Source organism: Pollachius pollachius (genome assembly GCF_949987615.1).
Source record: "Pollachius pollachius genome assembly, chromosome: 1".
In the NCBI taxonomy this organism is placed as follows: domain Eukaryota; kingdom Metazoa; phylum Chordata; class Actinopteri; order Gadiformes; family Gadidae; genus Pollachius; species Pollachius pollachius.
The window spans coordinates 31,587,686-31,605,817 of record NC_136934.1 but is presented as its reverse complement, the minus strand read 5'-3'; the positions used below and the strand labels follow the sequence as shown (position 1 = coordinate 31,605,817).

Genomic DNA, 18,132 nt, shown 5'->3' with positions numbered 1-18,132 from the left:
TATATGCGTCTACCACAGTTCCCTCCCAGGTACCCATGATGCATCAGCTGAGCCGTGCCCCGGATTCTATCACTCTGTCCTGGCCTCAACCCGACCGACCCAATGGAGACATCCTGGAGTACCAGCTCAGATACTACGACAAGGTGTTTATATACAACCTTTTACCAGCTCAGACACAAGGTGTTTTTTATACAGCCGTACCACTATGACAAGGTGTTTATTTTGGCCCAAATGCACCCATTATTAAAAACAATTACTAATCAACAAAACATATGCAAAAAAATTATCTATTGTGTTTATTATGTCCTTTTTTGTAGATTTGTCCATTCTTATGTTCCTCTTTTTTAACATCTTCTTCTGCTGTGTGGTCCAGATGTCCATCGGGGATTAATAAATCCTATCTCATATCTCAATGCAGACCGCCTCTGAGCGCCAGATGTAAGATAACTAGAAACACAACCACAATCCCAACCTAATGATATGTGTCTTCTCTCTCTCTCTCTCTCTCTCTCTCTCTCTCTCTCTCTCTCTCTCTCTCCGGCCCAGGGTTCGGACGAGGACAGCGCGGCCAGTGTGTTCAGCGAGACCAACACAGCCACCATCCCCGCCCTGATCCCCGGCTCCATCTACGCCTTCCAGATCCGGGCTCGCAACGAGAGAGGCTACGGCCCGTACAGCCACACCATATATTTCACCACTCAGGCCCTGGGTATGTCCTGGAGCCTCACGCTCATAAACAGTGCTGTAGATGTCCTGTGTTTGTGTTGCTTTAACTGCCGCTCTTTGGGCTGGCCAGGGTATTTTTAGGATACTTTAAAAAAGGAGAGGAGGTCACAGCCCTGTCCAAACTACAGACCCACGATTTATTGAAACAGAAGACATATTCTTCTTGATTGTTGCAAGAAAAAAGAATAGAGACTATTACTGAAAGGGATACATATTTAACTAGAAATATATAAAAACAAATGAACTGGAGCAAGAGCAGATAGTCAACCAAGGAAGGTCATAACACGGTGTGCTCCTGGCTAGGCCCTGCCTCCAGGCCTCACCCTCTGCGGTTAGGGCCTCACCTGTTACATGTAGGTGCTTGAACACACCGTAACACAAGTAAACCAGAAAAAAAGGCTCCTCCAAGAGTATTACCTTTACAAATCAAATTTTAACAATCAAATAATCGAGTTATTGCAGCTCTATAACAGAGAAAAGTTCCTGTAATTTACATATATTTCAGTGATTTCTGAGCAAATTGGTCTCTAAATGGATCTTGATGAAGGTCTTGCCCTTTGAATCCGACCTCCCCTCTGATATGTCCTTCCAGCTGTTTGATAGTCACCACCGATGTCTCTCTTATACCCTTGCCACCAGAAGAGCGCTCACACCAGATACAGAACCGGCTGCCGTTACTGATTGGTTCGGTGATGGGCGGGGCAGCCTTCCTATTGGTGGTGGTTGCCATCGTAGTCGTCTTGGTTTTCCGTAGGTGAGTGTTCGCTCAGTCCATCTAATATCACTAATTTGATCCGTTTAGATAACGTGGGTTGACCTCCATGCTTTCTGTATGTTTGTTTGTTTGTTTGTTTGTTTGTTAGTAAGAGGAGGGAGAGCCCATACAGTGATAGACTGCAGAGGTACATTAGCAACAGAGGTGAGAATAAGGATTCAATATTTGATGTGTCAACTGTTCTTGTGCCCAATTTAAGCAATGCATCATTTGTCATTAGTTTGATTGAAGATTAAACTGATGGTGATTAAGTTATTCTGGAAAGTTATCTTCATGCATTGCATCTATGTCTGCAGTCCCTTTCAATCACTAGGAATACTCTTAAAGGGGACATATTATACCAGCAGTTGTACGTGTGATTAGCCTTACAAGCCGTTTTGAAAATCTGCCCCATATGACATCACTAGTAGGCGTGTCCACCTAGATCTGTGCTGGATAGATCAGTCTACCAGCCTACCCAGTGGAATGAAGTAAGCGTTGCTCATCTATCCGGCACAGATCTAGGTGAAAACGCCCACTAGTGATGTCATATGGGGCCGATTTTTGAAAGGGCTTGTAAGGCTAATCACACTCACACCTGGTGGTATAATATGTCCCCTTTAATTAAGAATTACTTTCATGGAGTGAAAGGAAAGTGGGACGTTTACCGTTTTCCCTGGATCCTCCGGATCTTTCTGTTTCCAGGTGGAGTAAAGTACTACGTGGACCCGTCTACCTACGAGGACCCCAGTGAGGCAGTCAAAGAATTTGCCCGAGAGATAGACGCCACTCACCTTAAAATTGAGGAAGTCATTGGTGCAGGTAAGAACCAGTAAACAGCCAAACATTGACTGTTTTCACACACACTTGCCAATTAAATAGTATTAAATCAGAATACAGTATTGCTTTGGAGCTATGAGGAGCCTAATATCTTACATCAAAAATTGGCATTGTTATAAAGAATATAATAAAGAAATAGGGGTTGATGAGTTTCCCTTCAGTCTGTCTCCTTCAAAGTGGACCAACCACCCCACCAAGTGGTCAAAGGGGTCACTACCCTTATCCTCTCTGCTGTTTGCCTGAAGCCACAGATTTTAATATATTTTATAAATAATATCATATACTGGTTCCTTTTAGTATTTTTTTAGCTGCAACTACGAGTCAGCTTCTTGTAGGCAAGGGGCCCCTAGTCTTCCCAATCTAGCCCTGGCCCCCTCACAGCGTGTGTTTGACCCAGAAGGGGGCGTGGCTGTTCCCCCCAAGTGACTCCGCCGGCTCTCCTCCATACAGCCCAGCTGGGGGAGGTGTCCCGGGGCCGGTACCGCCCAATGGGCCGCCGGGAGCTGCTGGTGGCGGTGAAGACCCTGCGCTGGGGGGTGACGGACCGGGAGAAGGGCATGTTCCTGAGCGAGGCGGGGGTCCTGGGCCAGTTCGATCACCCCAACGTGCTGAAGCTGGAGGGGGTGGTGACTCGCATCCAGCCCGAGAGGATCATAACAGAGTTCATGGAGAACGGACCCCTGGACACCTTCCTCAGGGTGAGGGGTAGTCTCTGCTCTGCTGTCTGGGCTCTCCTCCTCCTCTAGCGGCTGTCTCTGTTCCAAACGCATAATGGGTCTAAGGCCAAGTTGGCCGCTAGGTGAATTAGTCCCCTGTTGGTCTGAACCAGAGTACATGTCATCCTATGGGCACTATTCCACTATTATATGGACACTAGGAACCATTGTGAAGGAGCAGAGAAGAGTGGATCCCTCCTTCCCCAGGCAGATAGGAGGACTTAACATGATGTCACTAACACTCCAAGCCGCCATCTTACTAGTTTATCACGCCAACAACTGGTTTCTTGGTGATTGCAGATTTTTGTTTTAGAAGTAATGATTGAAACCATAGTTTCAATCTTAATATACGGGCCCGGTGGCCAGACACGGGCGTCTGTGAAGGTTAGTCAGATGGTCCCACACACCTCCAACATGCCTCCTGTGTCCCCCGTGCTGCCCCCCCCCCCCCCCAGGAGAACGAGGACCAGTTCAGCGTGCTCCAGCTGGTGGGCATGGTGCGGGGTGTGGGCGCCGGCATGCGCTACCTCTCTGAGAGGAACTTCGTGCACCGCGACCTGGCCGCCAGGAACGTGCTGGTCAACTCCAACCTGGTGTGCAAGGTGTCCGACTTCGGCCTGTCCCGCCTCATGAGGGGCCTGGACCACAACGTGCCGACCTACACCGCCTCGCTGGTACGCCCCACAGCGCCGCCGTAGCCGGCCTCCTCTACAGTATATGGCAAATATAGGATAGTACGCTAAATATATACAATGGAATATATACCATGTTGTGTTTCTTACCTTAAGGTATGCAAATGATATAACATATTATGTTCTATTATTTTATGTTTCGCTACAAAAATGCATTTTTCATTGAACACATTGAATGAACAAATTAGAGTATATTGGATATTTGATAGTTATTATTTCTATATTACATACATATTTCACTTATTCATATTTCTTACCTTACAGTGTGAAAATACAGGCGATGTAAAACCTCTAGCAACACTATAAACCTCATTCCTTCCATTCCTCCCATTGCTTCTTAATTAACTTAATTTCATGTCTTATATTTATGTCATCAATACTATCAATACATAAGGATCTTCCATCCTTATAACCACACTGAACTGACCGATGTGATGTGAATCACTGATGCGCTGCCATGTGACCTCACAGCCGTCCCTAACCCCTCTCCCCCCCTCCCCCACAGGGCAGTAAGGTCCCTGTGCGCTGGACTGCCCCTGAGGCCTTCCAGCACCGCAAGTTCAGCTCGGCCAGCGACATCTGGAGCTTTGGGGTGCTGATGTGGGAGGTGATGTCGTACGGGGAGCGGCCGTACTGGGACATGAGCAACCAGGAGGTGAGCTGGGGGGGAGGAATTTACTACTGACGGGACGTTGTACAGTAATGAAGAGGTAGCCTGGTCCATACTCTGTAGGGGACTGGGTTTGCTTTAATCCTGACCGAATTCGGAGACAGCGAAGAGGGCTTTAGCGTCATATGTGAAATTCAATTTCTGCCAAGGCCAGACTGACAGTCATGCAAAAGGCAAACTTGAATACCTGGATGGTCCCCTGAGGATAATGGGGAGGGAGTAGGAGAAGCAATTAGCATAGTGCAGAGTGTAGAGACTGAAGGACCATGGGAAGATAGTCCCGCTAACAGATTTGACCCGTGACAAGGACTGGGGCAGATTAAATAAAAACTAGATGTTCTTGCAGACACTCTAAAGACTCTGGGCACTGGGACCTTGAGTTTTAGAAGACCCTTTTTCTTTGTTTTATTATTTGACTCCTATTTTCTATCTATGTTGTCTGTCTATCTCTCTGCAGGTGATGAAGGCGGTGGCAGACCAGTACCGTCTGCCCGCTCCACTCAACTGCCCCGCGGCGCTGCACTCCCTCATGCTGCAGTGCTGGCAGGCCGACCGCGGGGACCGGCCCGGGTTCGACTCCCTGCTGTCCTCCCTGGACCGTCTCATCCGCCACCCGGCCTCCCTCAAGTCAGAGCACACACGGTGAGAGAGGGGGAGAGAGAGGGAGATAGAGAGAGGGAGGCAGGGAGAGAGGGGGAGAGATAGAGAGAGAGCGAGCGAGAGAGAGGGAGAGAGAGAGAGAGAGGGAGGGGGGGAGAGAGAGGGGGAGAGAGAGAGAGGGGGAGAGAGAGAGAGAGAGCGATAGAGAGAGAGAGGGAGAGAGAGAGACAGGGGGGAGAGAGAGGGAGAGAGAGAGAGAATGTGTGTGTCTGTGCATGCATGTGTTCGTCTGTCTTTATGTCGGTCTGTGTGTGTGTGTGTGTGTGTGTGTGTGTGTGTGTGTGTGCGTGCGTGTGTGCGTGTGTGCGTGCGTGCGTGCGTGCGTGCGTGCGTGCGTCTATATGAATAAGTATGTGTGAGTGTGTGTGTTTGTGTGTGTGTGTGTGTGTGTGTGTGTGTGTGTGTGTGTGTGTGTGTGTGCGTGTGTGTGTGTGCGTGTGTGTGGTGTGGTTACACACAGACATACACTTCCAAAAGTATGATGGATAATAATGCTGCTTTGGAATGTCTAACATGTTGGTGCTGATTCTCGCCGTTTAACAGAAGCTGCTCCCAGCCACTATTAAGCCCCACCCCCACAGACTTATCGTCGGTGGCAACAGTCAGTGATTGGCTGACAGCACTGAGGATGGACAGATATAAGGACGAGTTTGAGCAGGCACACATGGACTCGTTAGACAGAGTCAGCAGACTCACTATGGAGTGAGTTTACGTTGTGTTTAAACAATAATAATATAAAATCATGTACAAAATAATTCATACAATTAATTAAAGTACAATGATATGATGAATTAGATGAAGAAAACATGTTTGGCTAGATTAGTTTTTCTAGTGTAACGACCTTCAGTTATGTGCTTTGTAATAATTTCCTTTAACCCTTTGTCTTTTTGGTGAAATCCTGACATTCTTTTCTGTGAGGGTTAATTGTACATTTTTTATATCTTTTTTAGAGATGTCCAAAACCTGGGGGTGAACCTCTTGGGGCATCAGAGGAAGATTGTGACTGCAGCTCAGCAGCTCAGAAGTCACCTGATCCAGGCTCAGGTGGAGGTGTAGCAATGACAACCTGATCCAGGGTCAGGTGGAGGTGGCTACACCTCCACCTGACCCTGGATCAGGTGGAGGTGTAGCAACGACAACCTGATCCAGGTTCAGGTGGAGGTGTGACCACCTCAAAGCATCACTCCATGAAGATGAAAAAAATATGTTTTTTTTAAAAAAAATTGTGTTTTCCACTTGGGTGCTTGTCTGGTTTCAAAGAGTCCATTCTGACTCAGCACGTTCTTAACTGCCAAACAAGGCTTCGTACGGTAGAAGCACAAAGTGCTGCTTCCAACTAACCCGACATCATGATTAGAGACGGTGGAATCATCTAGAACTATTGGTTTTAAACCAATCAAGGGACAGAAATAACAGAAGCGAAAGAGATGCACTATTGGAAATGCTGTCCGGGTAGGACACGAGTCTCAGTTTTCCAATTTAGTTTTCCTTTTTTATTTTCTCTTCTATATTTCACTTACTGTATGCCTTCTTTTTATTCTCTCGTCCCCTCACCTAACCCTGCCACTCTCTTCCACCTGCTCACGCCCACTCTCTCACTTCCAGTTGTTATAACTACTGAGCCCACGTACACAGCTGTTCCAACTCTCGTTAAGTACAATCAGTGAAATGTGAAGAAATAAGAAATAAGAGATATACTTCTATACATGGGCTCCCTTCACCAGGAATTGCGTGAAGACAATCAAATACTTTTCTACTAATGTCAGTGTTGTTATGTTGAGTTGTTTATAAAGCTAGATCACTTCCTATTTTCTTTGAATAAGTCGTTTTCCGAAGAAGACAAATATGTCTATGCGAAACATTTCTAAACAAATATGTCTAAAAACAATATGATACAGCCTGTTGCAATCTATTAAGTATCCGGCTATGGAAGGTTAAATACATTGTATTTACTGCCAGTTACAGTATCAAACTGCCAAGCACTACTGATCAAATAATGAGAATACAAACAAAAGTGTCAGTCATTTGTGGTTTCATGCAGTCAGGGGTCAGAGAGTATCGACCTATGGGGCCCCTAGCTACCAGGGGTAGCTAGTCCACAGTCTGTTAGAGCCACAAACACAAGGCCCTTCCAAATACGGAGACAGAGCAGCACCCATAATAACGTACAAATCACACTCCTCTTCTTCTGCTCTTTTCATTGTGTAAGGCTAAATCTAATGAGATAATTTAGGCTTTGAGAACGCAAGAGATTGAGTAAATGGACATATTGGATTTCTAGAAGAAGGAAGGAGATGTAATGCTTTGTGAATATTCTGTGTATTTTGGTCGTGACATTTGTATGCTGCAAATGGCAGTGAGATATACTGTGTGTGTGTGTGTGTGTCTGTGTGTGTGTGTGTGTGTGTGTGTGCGTGTGTGCGTGTGCGCGTGCGTTTGCGTATGTATGTGTTCGATATAATTTCTTGTGTTTATAACCACAATACCACAATTGTTCAAATTTGTAAAATAAATATGACTTTATTTAAATAATTGCCTCTGTCTCCTATTTTCCCTAACTGTAACTACTTTAGCTTATGTAATTAACATTAACTAAACGAAAAACTATTCAATCCACTTGACACTGAATTGATCTGTGGTGAAATTAGAAAATGGATCTCAGACAAGAAATACCGTTTTTATATAATGAATAAAGAATATTCTCATAATTACTGTTAATTTAGACATATGAATTTCCTGGAGAACCATGTTCCATTGAAACTGAATGTTGAGATAACCTTCAAATGTTAAAGACTGAACTTCACGCTGTGTCAGTTTGACGGATCAGCAGGTTTGAGCCAAATCAAAGCGAGGCATCTGTTGAGTTCAGCAGTTGGGAGAGCAGACGTGGGTCTCCCACAACTCCCTCATCTGATGGCTGCCCGGCTTGTTGTCAGATTAGATCTGGTCAAACAGGCCATTTTGAAGAGAATGTACATATCACGGAGTGACAATGAGTGACTTCTCCTGACATGCCATCCAAGCCCCTAAACAAAAGATGGAGTAAGACATCACGATATGTTCCGTGATGTGTGTCCCGTAAACCACAAGATCATGTTTTGTAGTGGTGTTATTGTGTCTTTATAAAAAGTCCAACAGGTTATAGACCACAAGTCTTTATTACGGTACTTAAATAGGGAGCCTATCGTCCGGTAAATAACTATTATCCCAACAATACAAAATGACGGCCAGAAGCGGGCCTATTGCCAGAGCGACCAATAGGCCTCTCCTAAACCCTGTTTATCCTGCGGCCAACCGGCCTCTTACTCATGAGCTATTTATGGTACCCAGGAATACATGCACCATACCAACAAACTTAGCTTTATAGCCTGTAGTAATCATCTGATTCAATAGTTTACAAATTTATGAAAAAAGAGTTGTATTAATCTGTTAGTATTTTTTGTAGGCCTATCTCTGTTTTTCTATTGCTCATTTTCTCCCTTACCCTGAACAGGTATTTTTAAACGGCAAATCATTGCCTTTGTTTAGTATTTGTCATGAGAAGGAAAGTAACATGCCCTCATAGGACATGATGTGGCCAACCTCAGAATGATGGTTATGGCCGTTGTCATGTACAAATTACTGTGTTTGTGTGCCTGTTGACACACCAAAGGTGCTCAACACGTTCATTCTGAATGAACCGGCCCAGGGTGCACGAGATCTGGCACGTCGGGGAAAACCAGACCTCATCGTACCAACATAGATCACTTCCTAGTGTGTGTTTTCTTTCTTTTTTTATGTCATAGATACCACGCAGGACCAATGTGGAGGGACTTATAAGGTGGAATATTCAGTACCAGAGGGATGTGCTTGCATATTCCAAACAGGTTTTATATATGGTCGACTTCAGGAACAATGACTGCAACGTTTTTAATGTTATGATGTGGCAAAAAAAACAAGTATGCTGGTGATGCAGGTGTTGATGGCAGCTCTATAGTCATGAAGGACCATTCTCAGACATGTCCCAATTATATTACATTATATAAGATAATAAGCTTTCCTCAACTGTCATCACCACATTGAAAACTCATTTGAGTCAGACAGTGGATGGATAAATTGATGAAGAAATATTTTCTTTAGCACACCGTGGATTATCAAAAGATTACATGAACCCCTGTGGGCTGTCCTCACCGGGGGGGGAAGTTTAATTGCTGGCAGTGCTGCCTTTCCTACCTGTCTGATTCAGGGCCCAGGGTGGTATCACCTCAGCTAGAGGCTCCGCCCCCAGGCTGCTGTCCAGTAGATAAAGGCAGGTGCATGGGAGGTCCTCTTCTCCTCAGACAGCAGAGAGAGCAGTGAACGGTGCTGCCATCCATTACACTGTGTGATGTTATCCCCACAAACTAAGGACTGTTAATATATCCGCTCTCACGGTAAGAGATCGTTGTTGCTTTCATAGTTATGGTGGTTTTCCCCAGTGGTTTATATTTAGCATATTACATATTTTGTTATGGTGTATTTAATATATTTTTGTTAGAATTCAACAAAACACAGTAATATACAAATAACATAAATAAATAAATACATAAATAAATAAATAAATACATAGTGCAAATAATAAATTGTTTAAATTTTTTAATTATTGATTTATAATCTATTTAATATAATACTCATAGTATTATTACATATTTTAATATTAATATTAGGCCACCGGTTATTTCTCTCTGTGTGTCCTCCCTGGCTGTGATCACTATTTAAAACTGTATTCCTTCCAGCTTAAAATAAACCTACCATGGCTCCGTGTCTGGCCAGATCTGCTCCAAGTGACCTCAACCATTGGTGGAACCAGCTGAGGTTCCGCCTGCAGAACAAGAAAGGATGGACTGAAATGCTGGATGAAACATTTCTACTCTATACTAAACAGTAGGTCTGAATTAAGCCTAATGAATCAAACCGAGGGGTGACTAACTCAAGCTTCATTCAATTCATTACACCCCAAACACAGTAGACTTTCATTCTCTCGGTTTGTACACCAACCTGTTCTTCTCGATTGATTGTCAACTTCATGTTTCTCCACCTCTCTGTCTCTTTATCCATTTAGGACAAATAATATTCCTCTCTTTTTTGCCGCTAAAAAGAACAGCGCTGGCTGCGTCAAGAAACTGTTGGGATGTGCCTCCACCAACATCTTTGAGAGAGGTGAGGAAACTAAATGGTCCCCTGAAAAATGCTGCTGCTGTGGGGTGGATCTGTGTGGTGTGGTTCTATGTGGTTCTGTGTTGTGTGGCTATGTGTGGTTCTGTGTGGTGTGGTTCTTTGTGGTCGGTCAGTCAGTGGAGAATGTGATGTGTGTTCTGATGTTCTGGTGTTCTGATGTTCTGAAGTTCTTGTTCTGGTGTTCTGGTGTTCTGATGTTCTGGTGTTCTGGTGTTCTGATGTACTGGTGTTCTGATGTTCTGGTGTTCTGGTGTTCTGGTGTTCTGATGTACTGTTGTTTTGGTGTTCTGGTGTTCTTGCATCAGGTGCTCTGGGGGAGACGGCATTGCACATCGCCGTCATGAACGACAACGTGGACGCAGCCGTGGCGCTGATGGACGGGGCCCCAGAACTCATCAACGAGCCCATGACCTCTGAACTCATGCAAGGTGGACACACACACACACACACACACACACACACACACACACACACACACACACACACACACACACACACACACACACACACACACTTATGAGAGTTGTTTATAAATGAAGTGAATAGTTAAAGTTAAAAAATTAATAATTCTATAAAATGTGTTTCATTTTTTTGATAGGGTCTACAATGAAGATACGAAATATCTATTTTTATTTGTATTCATTTTTAGATAAAGGATTTAGCGGACAGTTGGTTGGCCTGACCCTGGTTTGGGCGTCCACAGTCTACCTGTAGTCATTCTAGGACAAGATGCTCAAGGAGTAAATGGATTCATGGATTAGGTGTGAGCACCAATGAATAACCTCTCTCTGGATGTTCTAACCAGGTGTCACTCCGCTCCACGTCGCGGTGGTGAACCAGAACATCACCCTGGTGGGTCAGCTGATCGCACGCGGAGGGGACGCGGCCACGCCCCGAGTCACCGGCCTCTACTTCAAGAAGAGGCCAGGAGGGCTGGCGTACTACGGTCAGTCTGCTACTACGCATGCGTGGGGGGACAGTGACTACACACCTATACCGACATTGGCTGTTTTATCCATATACGATGTATGGCCTTTGGATCGTATATCAACATCGCCACCATATTGGAGAGGCAAAGACTGGCCTGTAAACAAATATGGGCTTATAGTTCTGGTGGGACACTCTAGCTGCCTATCAGCTGACAGCTAACACGGTCCAATGAAACGCACGTACACTGATAGGCGGTCAATTTAAGAGCTTCCAAACACACAACACACAGTTAGTAGTGCTGAGCAGAACTTTGTCCACCACCATCAACCCAGCTTTGGTTTTGCTCTGTATTGTATGTAACTTATATAATGGGTTGAGATATCTCCAGTGCTTCCAGTGTTGTCAAATGTCGGTATATTGTTGGTATTCTGTACCTGACATCTGTTCGTCATGCTAAATCCTACAGCAGGAAAAGAGTGGAACCATACCACCAAACTAAATTGTATTTTTTTCACCAAACCCTTTTCACAGAGGCGTCATAGGATAAACACAGGTGTGGCTCATAACACTAATAATGGGTCTGCAACTGTTTATGTATAAGGGAATGCGTAGAAGACTTAACTAGTGAAGATATGTCTACTAACCGTGGCTCTGGTACAGACCAAAAAATTGTATCTTGAGCAACACCTGAATTTGTCCTACGATAACACCTGTGAAAGGGTTTATTGAACTCTGAAGCTTGAATGAAGGGTAGAGTAATTTATTGCTGGGTTGATTGATCCATGTATACTGTGGTTGACTCTCAAAGGTTGTTGAGAGCTATTGTTATTGGTAAAGACATTATCTTAACATTGACATTGTGTGCGACAGGTGAGCACATCCTGTCCTTTGCTGCGTGCATGGGGAACGAATACATCATGAACATGGTGATGGACGCCGGGGCCAGCACAAGGGTCCAGGACTCCCGTGGTATGGACCAATCAGTACCATCCCTCTCTTCCTTTCTTCCACTCTTTACAAAGAGGTTCAGGAAAATGGAACTTTGATTTGGATCAGACTACGCTAAACCGTCAGAAGCTCCTCATTATGATCTAATCTTCATCTCACTCTCACTCAATCTCTCTTCCAGGGAACACAGTGCTCCACATCTTAGTTATGCAGCCTAACAAGACCATAGCGTGCCAGGCCATGGACCTGATCCTGACGCGCGACGTGGAGCTGGACCACTCGCTGCCCCTGGACATGGTGCCCAACTACAAGGAGCTCACCCCCTTCAAACTGGCTGCCAAGGAGGGCAACGTTGTGGTGAGGGGGGTGGGGTACGGACAAGGGGGCCCAAGACAAAAGCAATACAAACAAACAAAAACACAAATACAAGCAAACAGCAAAGAAAAAGCAATTTAAAAAAAATTTGAAGCGATACAACATTTAAACAGCCCAAATGATTCTGCGATCATTTATGTTATGAATAAGAAGCTTTTATTGGACAAGTTCTGTGATTGTTTGAACTGAATCTGACCCTAGCTAACCCTAACCCTATTTTTATCTACTCTAAACCTTCATTTCCTCTTTCCCCTTCTGTTTGTCTGGTCTCCTCTTCCTGCTTTCCCTCCTCCCTGTCGCTCACTTTGATTGGCCAGGCCTTCCAGCACTTGGTGAACAAGAGGCGTGTGCTGCAGTGGAGCCTGGGCCCGCTGACCTCTAACCTCTACGACCTGTCAGAGATCGACTCCTGGGCCGACGACCTGTCGGTGCTGGAGCTCATCGTGGGAAGCCCCCAGAGAGAGGTGGGGCCCGCACTACGCTCAGGAGAAGGACATCAACAGATAAATACATACAGTTAATGATACAACACGAATTTCACTTTTGACTTTTGTAAGTTTGAAATGTCTTAAGATGTATATGTTGTTGTTTTCAGGCTAGGAGGATTCTTGAAGTGACTCCTGTTAGACAGCTTGTGAGTCTGAAGTGGAACCTTTATGGAAAGCACTACTTCAGGTAGACAATTGCAGCTCCACTGACTCTTAAATATGTACTACTACTAATGCTAACATTTAGCACTTTTATTATAGCAATGTGCTTTCCTCCTTTTTATGACAGGCTCCTGTTGGTGCTGTATCTGCTGTACATCGGGACGTTCACACTATGTTGTGTATTCCGCCCCCTAAAGGACGCTCCGGGGAACTACACAACCTCCGAAATGGACAAAACAATACGAGTGCAGAAAACACTGAGCGTGAGCTGAACTCTTTTTTGAATGATTTGCTTTTTCACAGCAGAAAGCTAAGAGTTGTTCAGCAAGTAGAATAGCTGGAAAACACAAATTTTACTTGACTTTAATCTAGCTTATGGTCATTATTCAGAGATCGGCCTTGTTTACAAAAACAGATGTATTTTAAAGAAATCCAAGCCGACAAATCATGAACAGCAAGGCACATAAAGAACATTTTTTATATGGATATGGTTGAGTGCTTTTACTAATGGTTGCCACTGCAAGGAATTATATAAGCTTTAACCATTAATTAAACAAGTGTATCTCCCATCCTAATGGCATGTAGGAGAGTTACGTGACCTACGAAGACAGCCTGCGGCTGGCCGGAGAGATCCTCAGTGTCCTGGGAGCCATCCTCATCCTTCTGCTAGAGGTCAGTCAGCTCAAGCACACAAGGCTGTGAACATCAATGAGGTAGTTAAAGCTGCAATCAGCGATTAAACACACTTTGGTGTGATTCAATATTTGATCTAATCAAAAAAAACCTGAATCAACGCAAAGTGGGCCGAGAAAACACTTTAAATGTTTGTATAATGTAGGTTTAATGCTCCACCTTAGTCCTTCTTACTACGACATTATAGTTTGAGTAGCCACCTTTAGTAGGCCTGCTTCTTCTGAAAAGTGTTCTCTTCTTTCTGTTTTCTGAGGGGGTGTATTTGCTTTAACTTGAATACAGGAGTATTGTGCACAGTGCAGTGTAAGTGTAACCAGATTGTATTGTTGTTTTTAACGACAGATTCCAGATATACTGAGAGTCGGAGCGAAGCGCTACTTTGGTCAGACGGCCCTGGGAGGGCCCTTCCACATCATCCTGTAAGTTAGGGGGCCATTATGGGTATGTGTGTGTGTGTGTGTGTGTGTGTGTGGGGGGGGGGGGGGGGATTGATTAGGGGGGTCTTTTAAAACCAACTGTTAAAATGTGGTATATGTATATGTTGAACCACCCCTATGGTGGATTATATTTTGCTGTAGTATACTGCACTCAACACCAGGAGGCGCAAATAAGCAGCTGCCCATCATATGATTTCTTCTTCTCGATTTAAATGGTTCTTGGTGGCAGGTAAGACGTTTTTGAAAATGTATGATTACTGTTATGAATAGCCTGCTATTGGTTGTGGAATATGAGTGGTGTGCGACTACAATTTTGTATAAAACAATGTTAAAAATATTGTATAAAAAATAAATAAAAATTTAAATGAAGGCACACATAGGTTGTGGTTGGTAAATAGTTGTGTTCAGGATGATCTCTGATGGACCCTCTCTCAGGTCAGTAGTAGGGTGAAGTAACTCCCTGTTCATGTCATTGTTACCTTAGTTTTATTTATGTGTGTCTCAGCACCAGCATGGTCAGTATGAGCAAAATGTTGTGCATATTAGGCTACAACATATGATTACTCTTCTGTATAGGCATGGTCTACATGGTGTGTTCGTTCTTGCTGCAGAGGCCATATTTATGGCCTATGGTGTGAAAACTTTTTTATTCTTAATGTGGCAGCATAATTTGCACCCTACTGTGGGCCTGAGTCAAATCCAAACCATCAAACCAATGGGCAGAATGAGTCAACATAAAGAGTCTGTGGTAACGTCAGAACCCTATGCGTGTGTAAAGTCTGTGTTTGTGTTGTAGGATCAGCTACGCGTGCCTGGTGGTGCTGCTGTGCGTCGTGCGGGCCAGCGAGCTGGGCGGGGAGGATGTGCTCATGGCGCTGTGTCTGGTGCTGGGCTGGAGCAACGTCATGTTCTTCGCCCGGGGCTTCCAGATGCTGGGGCCCTACGTCATCATGATTCAGAAGGTATGGAGCGGGAGTAGGACATCTAGCACTTCATATATAAAGTACATATATATATATTTAAATATTTAAATATATATTTTATTATTTTGCTATTATTTATATATGTATATAATATGTATTATAATATATATATAATATGTAACATATTTATTTGTGTTTATGTAATATATTTATTTAAAGTATGTTTATTTAACTATTTTTTCGATGCACTTTGTTAACTATATTTTTATTAGTTAGTACTATGACTATGAGTATTGTTTTATTAATCTGATGTGTTGCAATGTGTTTATGGTCTCTCTCTAGATTATATTTGGAGACCTGACCAAATTCATGTGGCTCAGTTTCATTGTCCTCATCGGGTTTTCCACATGTAAGTGCTATAACTTCAGCACATATCCCTATTCAATAACCACTAACCCTAGTGGAGATGCAATGTCTATATATATATATATATATATATATATATATATATATATATATATATATATATTAGTGTTTATTGATTGCTCATTTTGTCCACACATTCCATAGTTGTACATTTGTATTAATGAAACCTATCTGTGTATATACCCTCGGTACAGGCATCCATCTGAACACATTTCCTCTAACCAATCCCCCTTCTGTCCGTCTGTCTGTTGCTTGGTTGCCATGGCAGCCCTGTGGATGGTGTACATGACCCAGGACCCGGAGTCCATCCCCGCGTACCGCTCCTTCCCCATCACGCTGTTCTCCCAGTTCGAGCTGAGTGTGGGCCTCATCGACCTGCCGGTGGACCACACCTTCTACACACCACCCATCGTCCACGTGCTGCACTGCACCTTCTCCGTGGTGTCCTACATCCTGCTGCTCAACCTGCTCATCGCCATGATGAGCGACACCCACTGGCGTGTGGCGCAGGAGAGGGACGAGCTCTGGAGGACGCAGGTGGGGAGCGTCTTTGGGCTCGCGCACGCGGCAAACACTCACTCAAACAAGTGCGTACACATTGGTACAAATAATGGAAAGTGTTGATGTGGATATTAGAAAGCAAGTATTACACTCCCTCCTTGTAAATGCACCACATAATGGGAGGGTGAGTTTATTGAAATCATTTCCATCAATTCATTTTTATTTTGTAAATTGGAACACTGGTGGGATTGTACCAAAACACGCACACATTGACACATTGGTTTTCAACTCAGACAGTTGTGTGTGTGTGTGTGTGTGTGTGTGTGTGTGTGTGTGTGTGTGTGTGTGTGTGTGTGTGTGTGTGTGTGTGTGTGTGTGTGTGTGTGTGTGTGCAGGTGGTGGCCACCACTCTGATGCTGGAGAGAAGGCTTCCCCGGTGCCTGTGGCCGCGGCTGGGCGTGTGTGGTCTGAACTACGGCCTGAAGCAGTTGTGGTACCTGAGGTCAGGAACCCCCACAGACCTCCTGGCTGCCTCTGCTTCTGCCATTGAACATATTTCAAGCATAGATGCATACATTATTTCTAGAATTATATCAAAACTACAGCAAATGCATAGCAATGGCACAGATTCTTCCTCTTAAAAATTAAACACACTCCGTATCGGTAGAACCTTTTCGAGCTCTTCCTGTGCTGGTCTCCCGTCCGCAGGGTGGAGGACAGGAACGACCTGATGGTGCAGAAGATGCGGCGCTACATCAACGCCTTCGCCAAGGAAGGCGAGGGCGGTACCGCCGAGAGAGAGGAGGGGGAGAAAGGCGGGGAGTGCGGCGGCGGCTTGGAGCTCAGGAGCAACAAGCAGAGGAGGGGCTTCAACAAGGCCCACGCGGGCTGGCAGGCCATCCGCCGCAGCGCTCTGAGCATGGACCTGGAGCCTGAGTACGAGGAGGAGGAGCAGGAGGTGCAGGACATCCGATTCGTCTAGAACAGGGGGGCCCACACTTTTTTGGCATGCAAGCTACTTTAAAAATTAGCAGGTCAAAATGATCTACCTACTGTTCATGTCAAAACGCTAGACACAGTGGCTGCTGGTAGCTTGTCTCAAGCAGGCTTCCAAATGACAATCAGTCATGGTGGAATGGTATTTGCACTTAATAATCTTTATGTGGCAAAAGGACAAGCATAAATAAGTAGAGCCAAATAATGCAGTCAAGGAGGTAGCACATTTCCTCATGTTTGGATATTTTCCTTTGTGAGTAAGTTCCAAAATTGTCCATGAGCCCTGGATTTAAGCTCAATATCAGTTTGTACTATCAAAATCTCTTCCTCCACTGCAGACGTGTTCAGGTGAAACAGTGCTGCAATTTTTTGTGATTGAGTAACTCAACCTCAACATCTTCCCTAAATGGATAGCACTGTCTTGAGACTCTTGGAAAAGTTTTTCAAAGTCAAATAGACAATTTTCAACAATCCAGTGGTAAATGCCATAGGGATGCAATTATTTTTTGTTTAAATGTTAATATCTATATATATTTTTTTTTACGTCACGCGATCTACCCGCCCTACCTTTGCGATCGACCGGTCGATTGCGATCTACGTATTAGGGACCTCTGCAGTCGGTTGCACCAGCAGATCATAAAGCCGATCATAAGTTCGGGTGTTGTGGCCTGCGAAAACACTCTGGCTGTCCTTCCCCCTTGTCCATCGCTACGCTAGATTACTCTAAGAAGATGTCTATTTAAATTTTTTATGTCTGTACATAGCCATCGGTGCAGTTTAAGCAGTATTAGGCCATATAAATGAATATTTGTATTATTTTTTTATAGAAGAAAGAGATGCTGCGCTGTGTTGTGTGTGGACCGATGTATGATGAGATGAAATAAGTTGTATCTGATTGCGTCTGGTCACAGCCAAAACGGATGAGGAAGTGACTATTGCACTCGTTTATTTTTGTGTGTTTGCTATTGTGAGTGTTTTTTTGGTTTCTCTGGGTTTTAT

The 18,132-nt window shown here is 44.4% G+C and overlaps 2 protein-coding genes across 2 annotated transcripts in view; both read left to right on the top strand.

Annotated features, from left to right (window-relative positions):
* The window catches only part of ephb6 (eph receptor B6), a 38,222-nt gene extending 30,747 nt beyond the window's left edge, over positions 1–7,475 (top strand). Inside the window, exons 9-19 of the mRNA XM_079730810.1 lie at positions 19–143; positions 547–709; positions 1,369–1,480; positions 1,590–1,645; positions 2,186–2,302; positions 2,771–3,018; positions 3,492–3,710; positions 4,234–4,383; positions 4,856–5,040; positions 5,602–5,760; positions 6,009–7,475. Coding sequence (XP_079586936.1) covers positions 19–143; positions 547–709; positions 1,369–1,480; positions 1,590–1,645; positions 2,186–2,302; positions 2,771–3,018; positions 3,492–3,710; positions 4,234–4,383; positions 4,856–5,040; positions 5,602–5,760; positions 6,009–6,114 — 1,640 coding nt within the window. The 3' untranslated portion in view covers positions 6,115–7,475. The remainder of the gene's footprint in view (positions 1–18; positions 144–546; positions 710–1,368; positions 1,481–1,589; positions 1,646–2,185; positions 2,303–2,770; positions 3,019–3,491; positions 3,711–4,233; positions 4,384–4,855; positions 5,041–5,601; positions 5,761–6,008) is intronic.
* A 1,908-nt stretch (positions 7,476–9,383) lies between these two features.
* Positions 9,384–18,112, top strand: trpv6 (transient receptor potential cation channel, subfamily V, member 6). The gene is made up of 17 exons (XM_079732890.1): positions 9,384–9,470; positions 9,813–9,960; positions 10,139–10,236; positions 10,560–10,682; positions 11,060–11,200; positions 12,055–12,153; positions 12,314–12,489; positions 12,825–12,971; positions 13,103–13,182; positions 13,285–13,420; positions 13,743–13,829; positions 14,193–14,269; positions 15,084–15,249; positions 15,553–15,619; positions 15,905–16,173; positions 16,533–16,639; positions 16,846–18,112. Exons 2-17 carry the CDS (start codon positions 9,830–9,832, stop codon positions 17,117–17,119), a joined length of 2,178 nt encoding a protein of 725 aa, XP_079589016.1. The 5' UTR covers positions 9,384–9,470; positions 9,813–9,829; the 3' UTR covers positions 17,120–18,112.
* Positions 18,113–18,132: the final 20 nt, after the last annotated feature.

Excerpts from the sequence above, each read along its gene's own strand:
- trpv6 (XM_079732890.1), top strand. The coding sequence starts at position 9,830 with ATGGCTCCGTGTCTGGCCAGATCTGCTCCAAGTGACCTCAACCATTGG. Across the intron at positions 12,154-12,313 it reads AAGGGTCCAGGACTCCCGTG|GGAACACAGTGCTCCACATC; the intron begins GTATGGACCAAT and ends TCTCTCTTCCAG. Across the intron at positions 12,490-12,824 it reads CCAAGGAGGGCAACGTTGTG|GCCTTCCAGCACTTGGTGAA; the intron begins GTGAGGGGGGTG and ends TTGATTGGCCAG.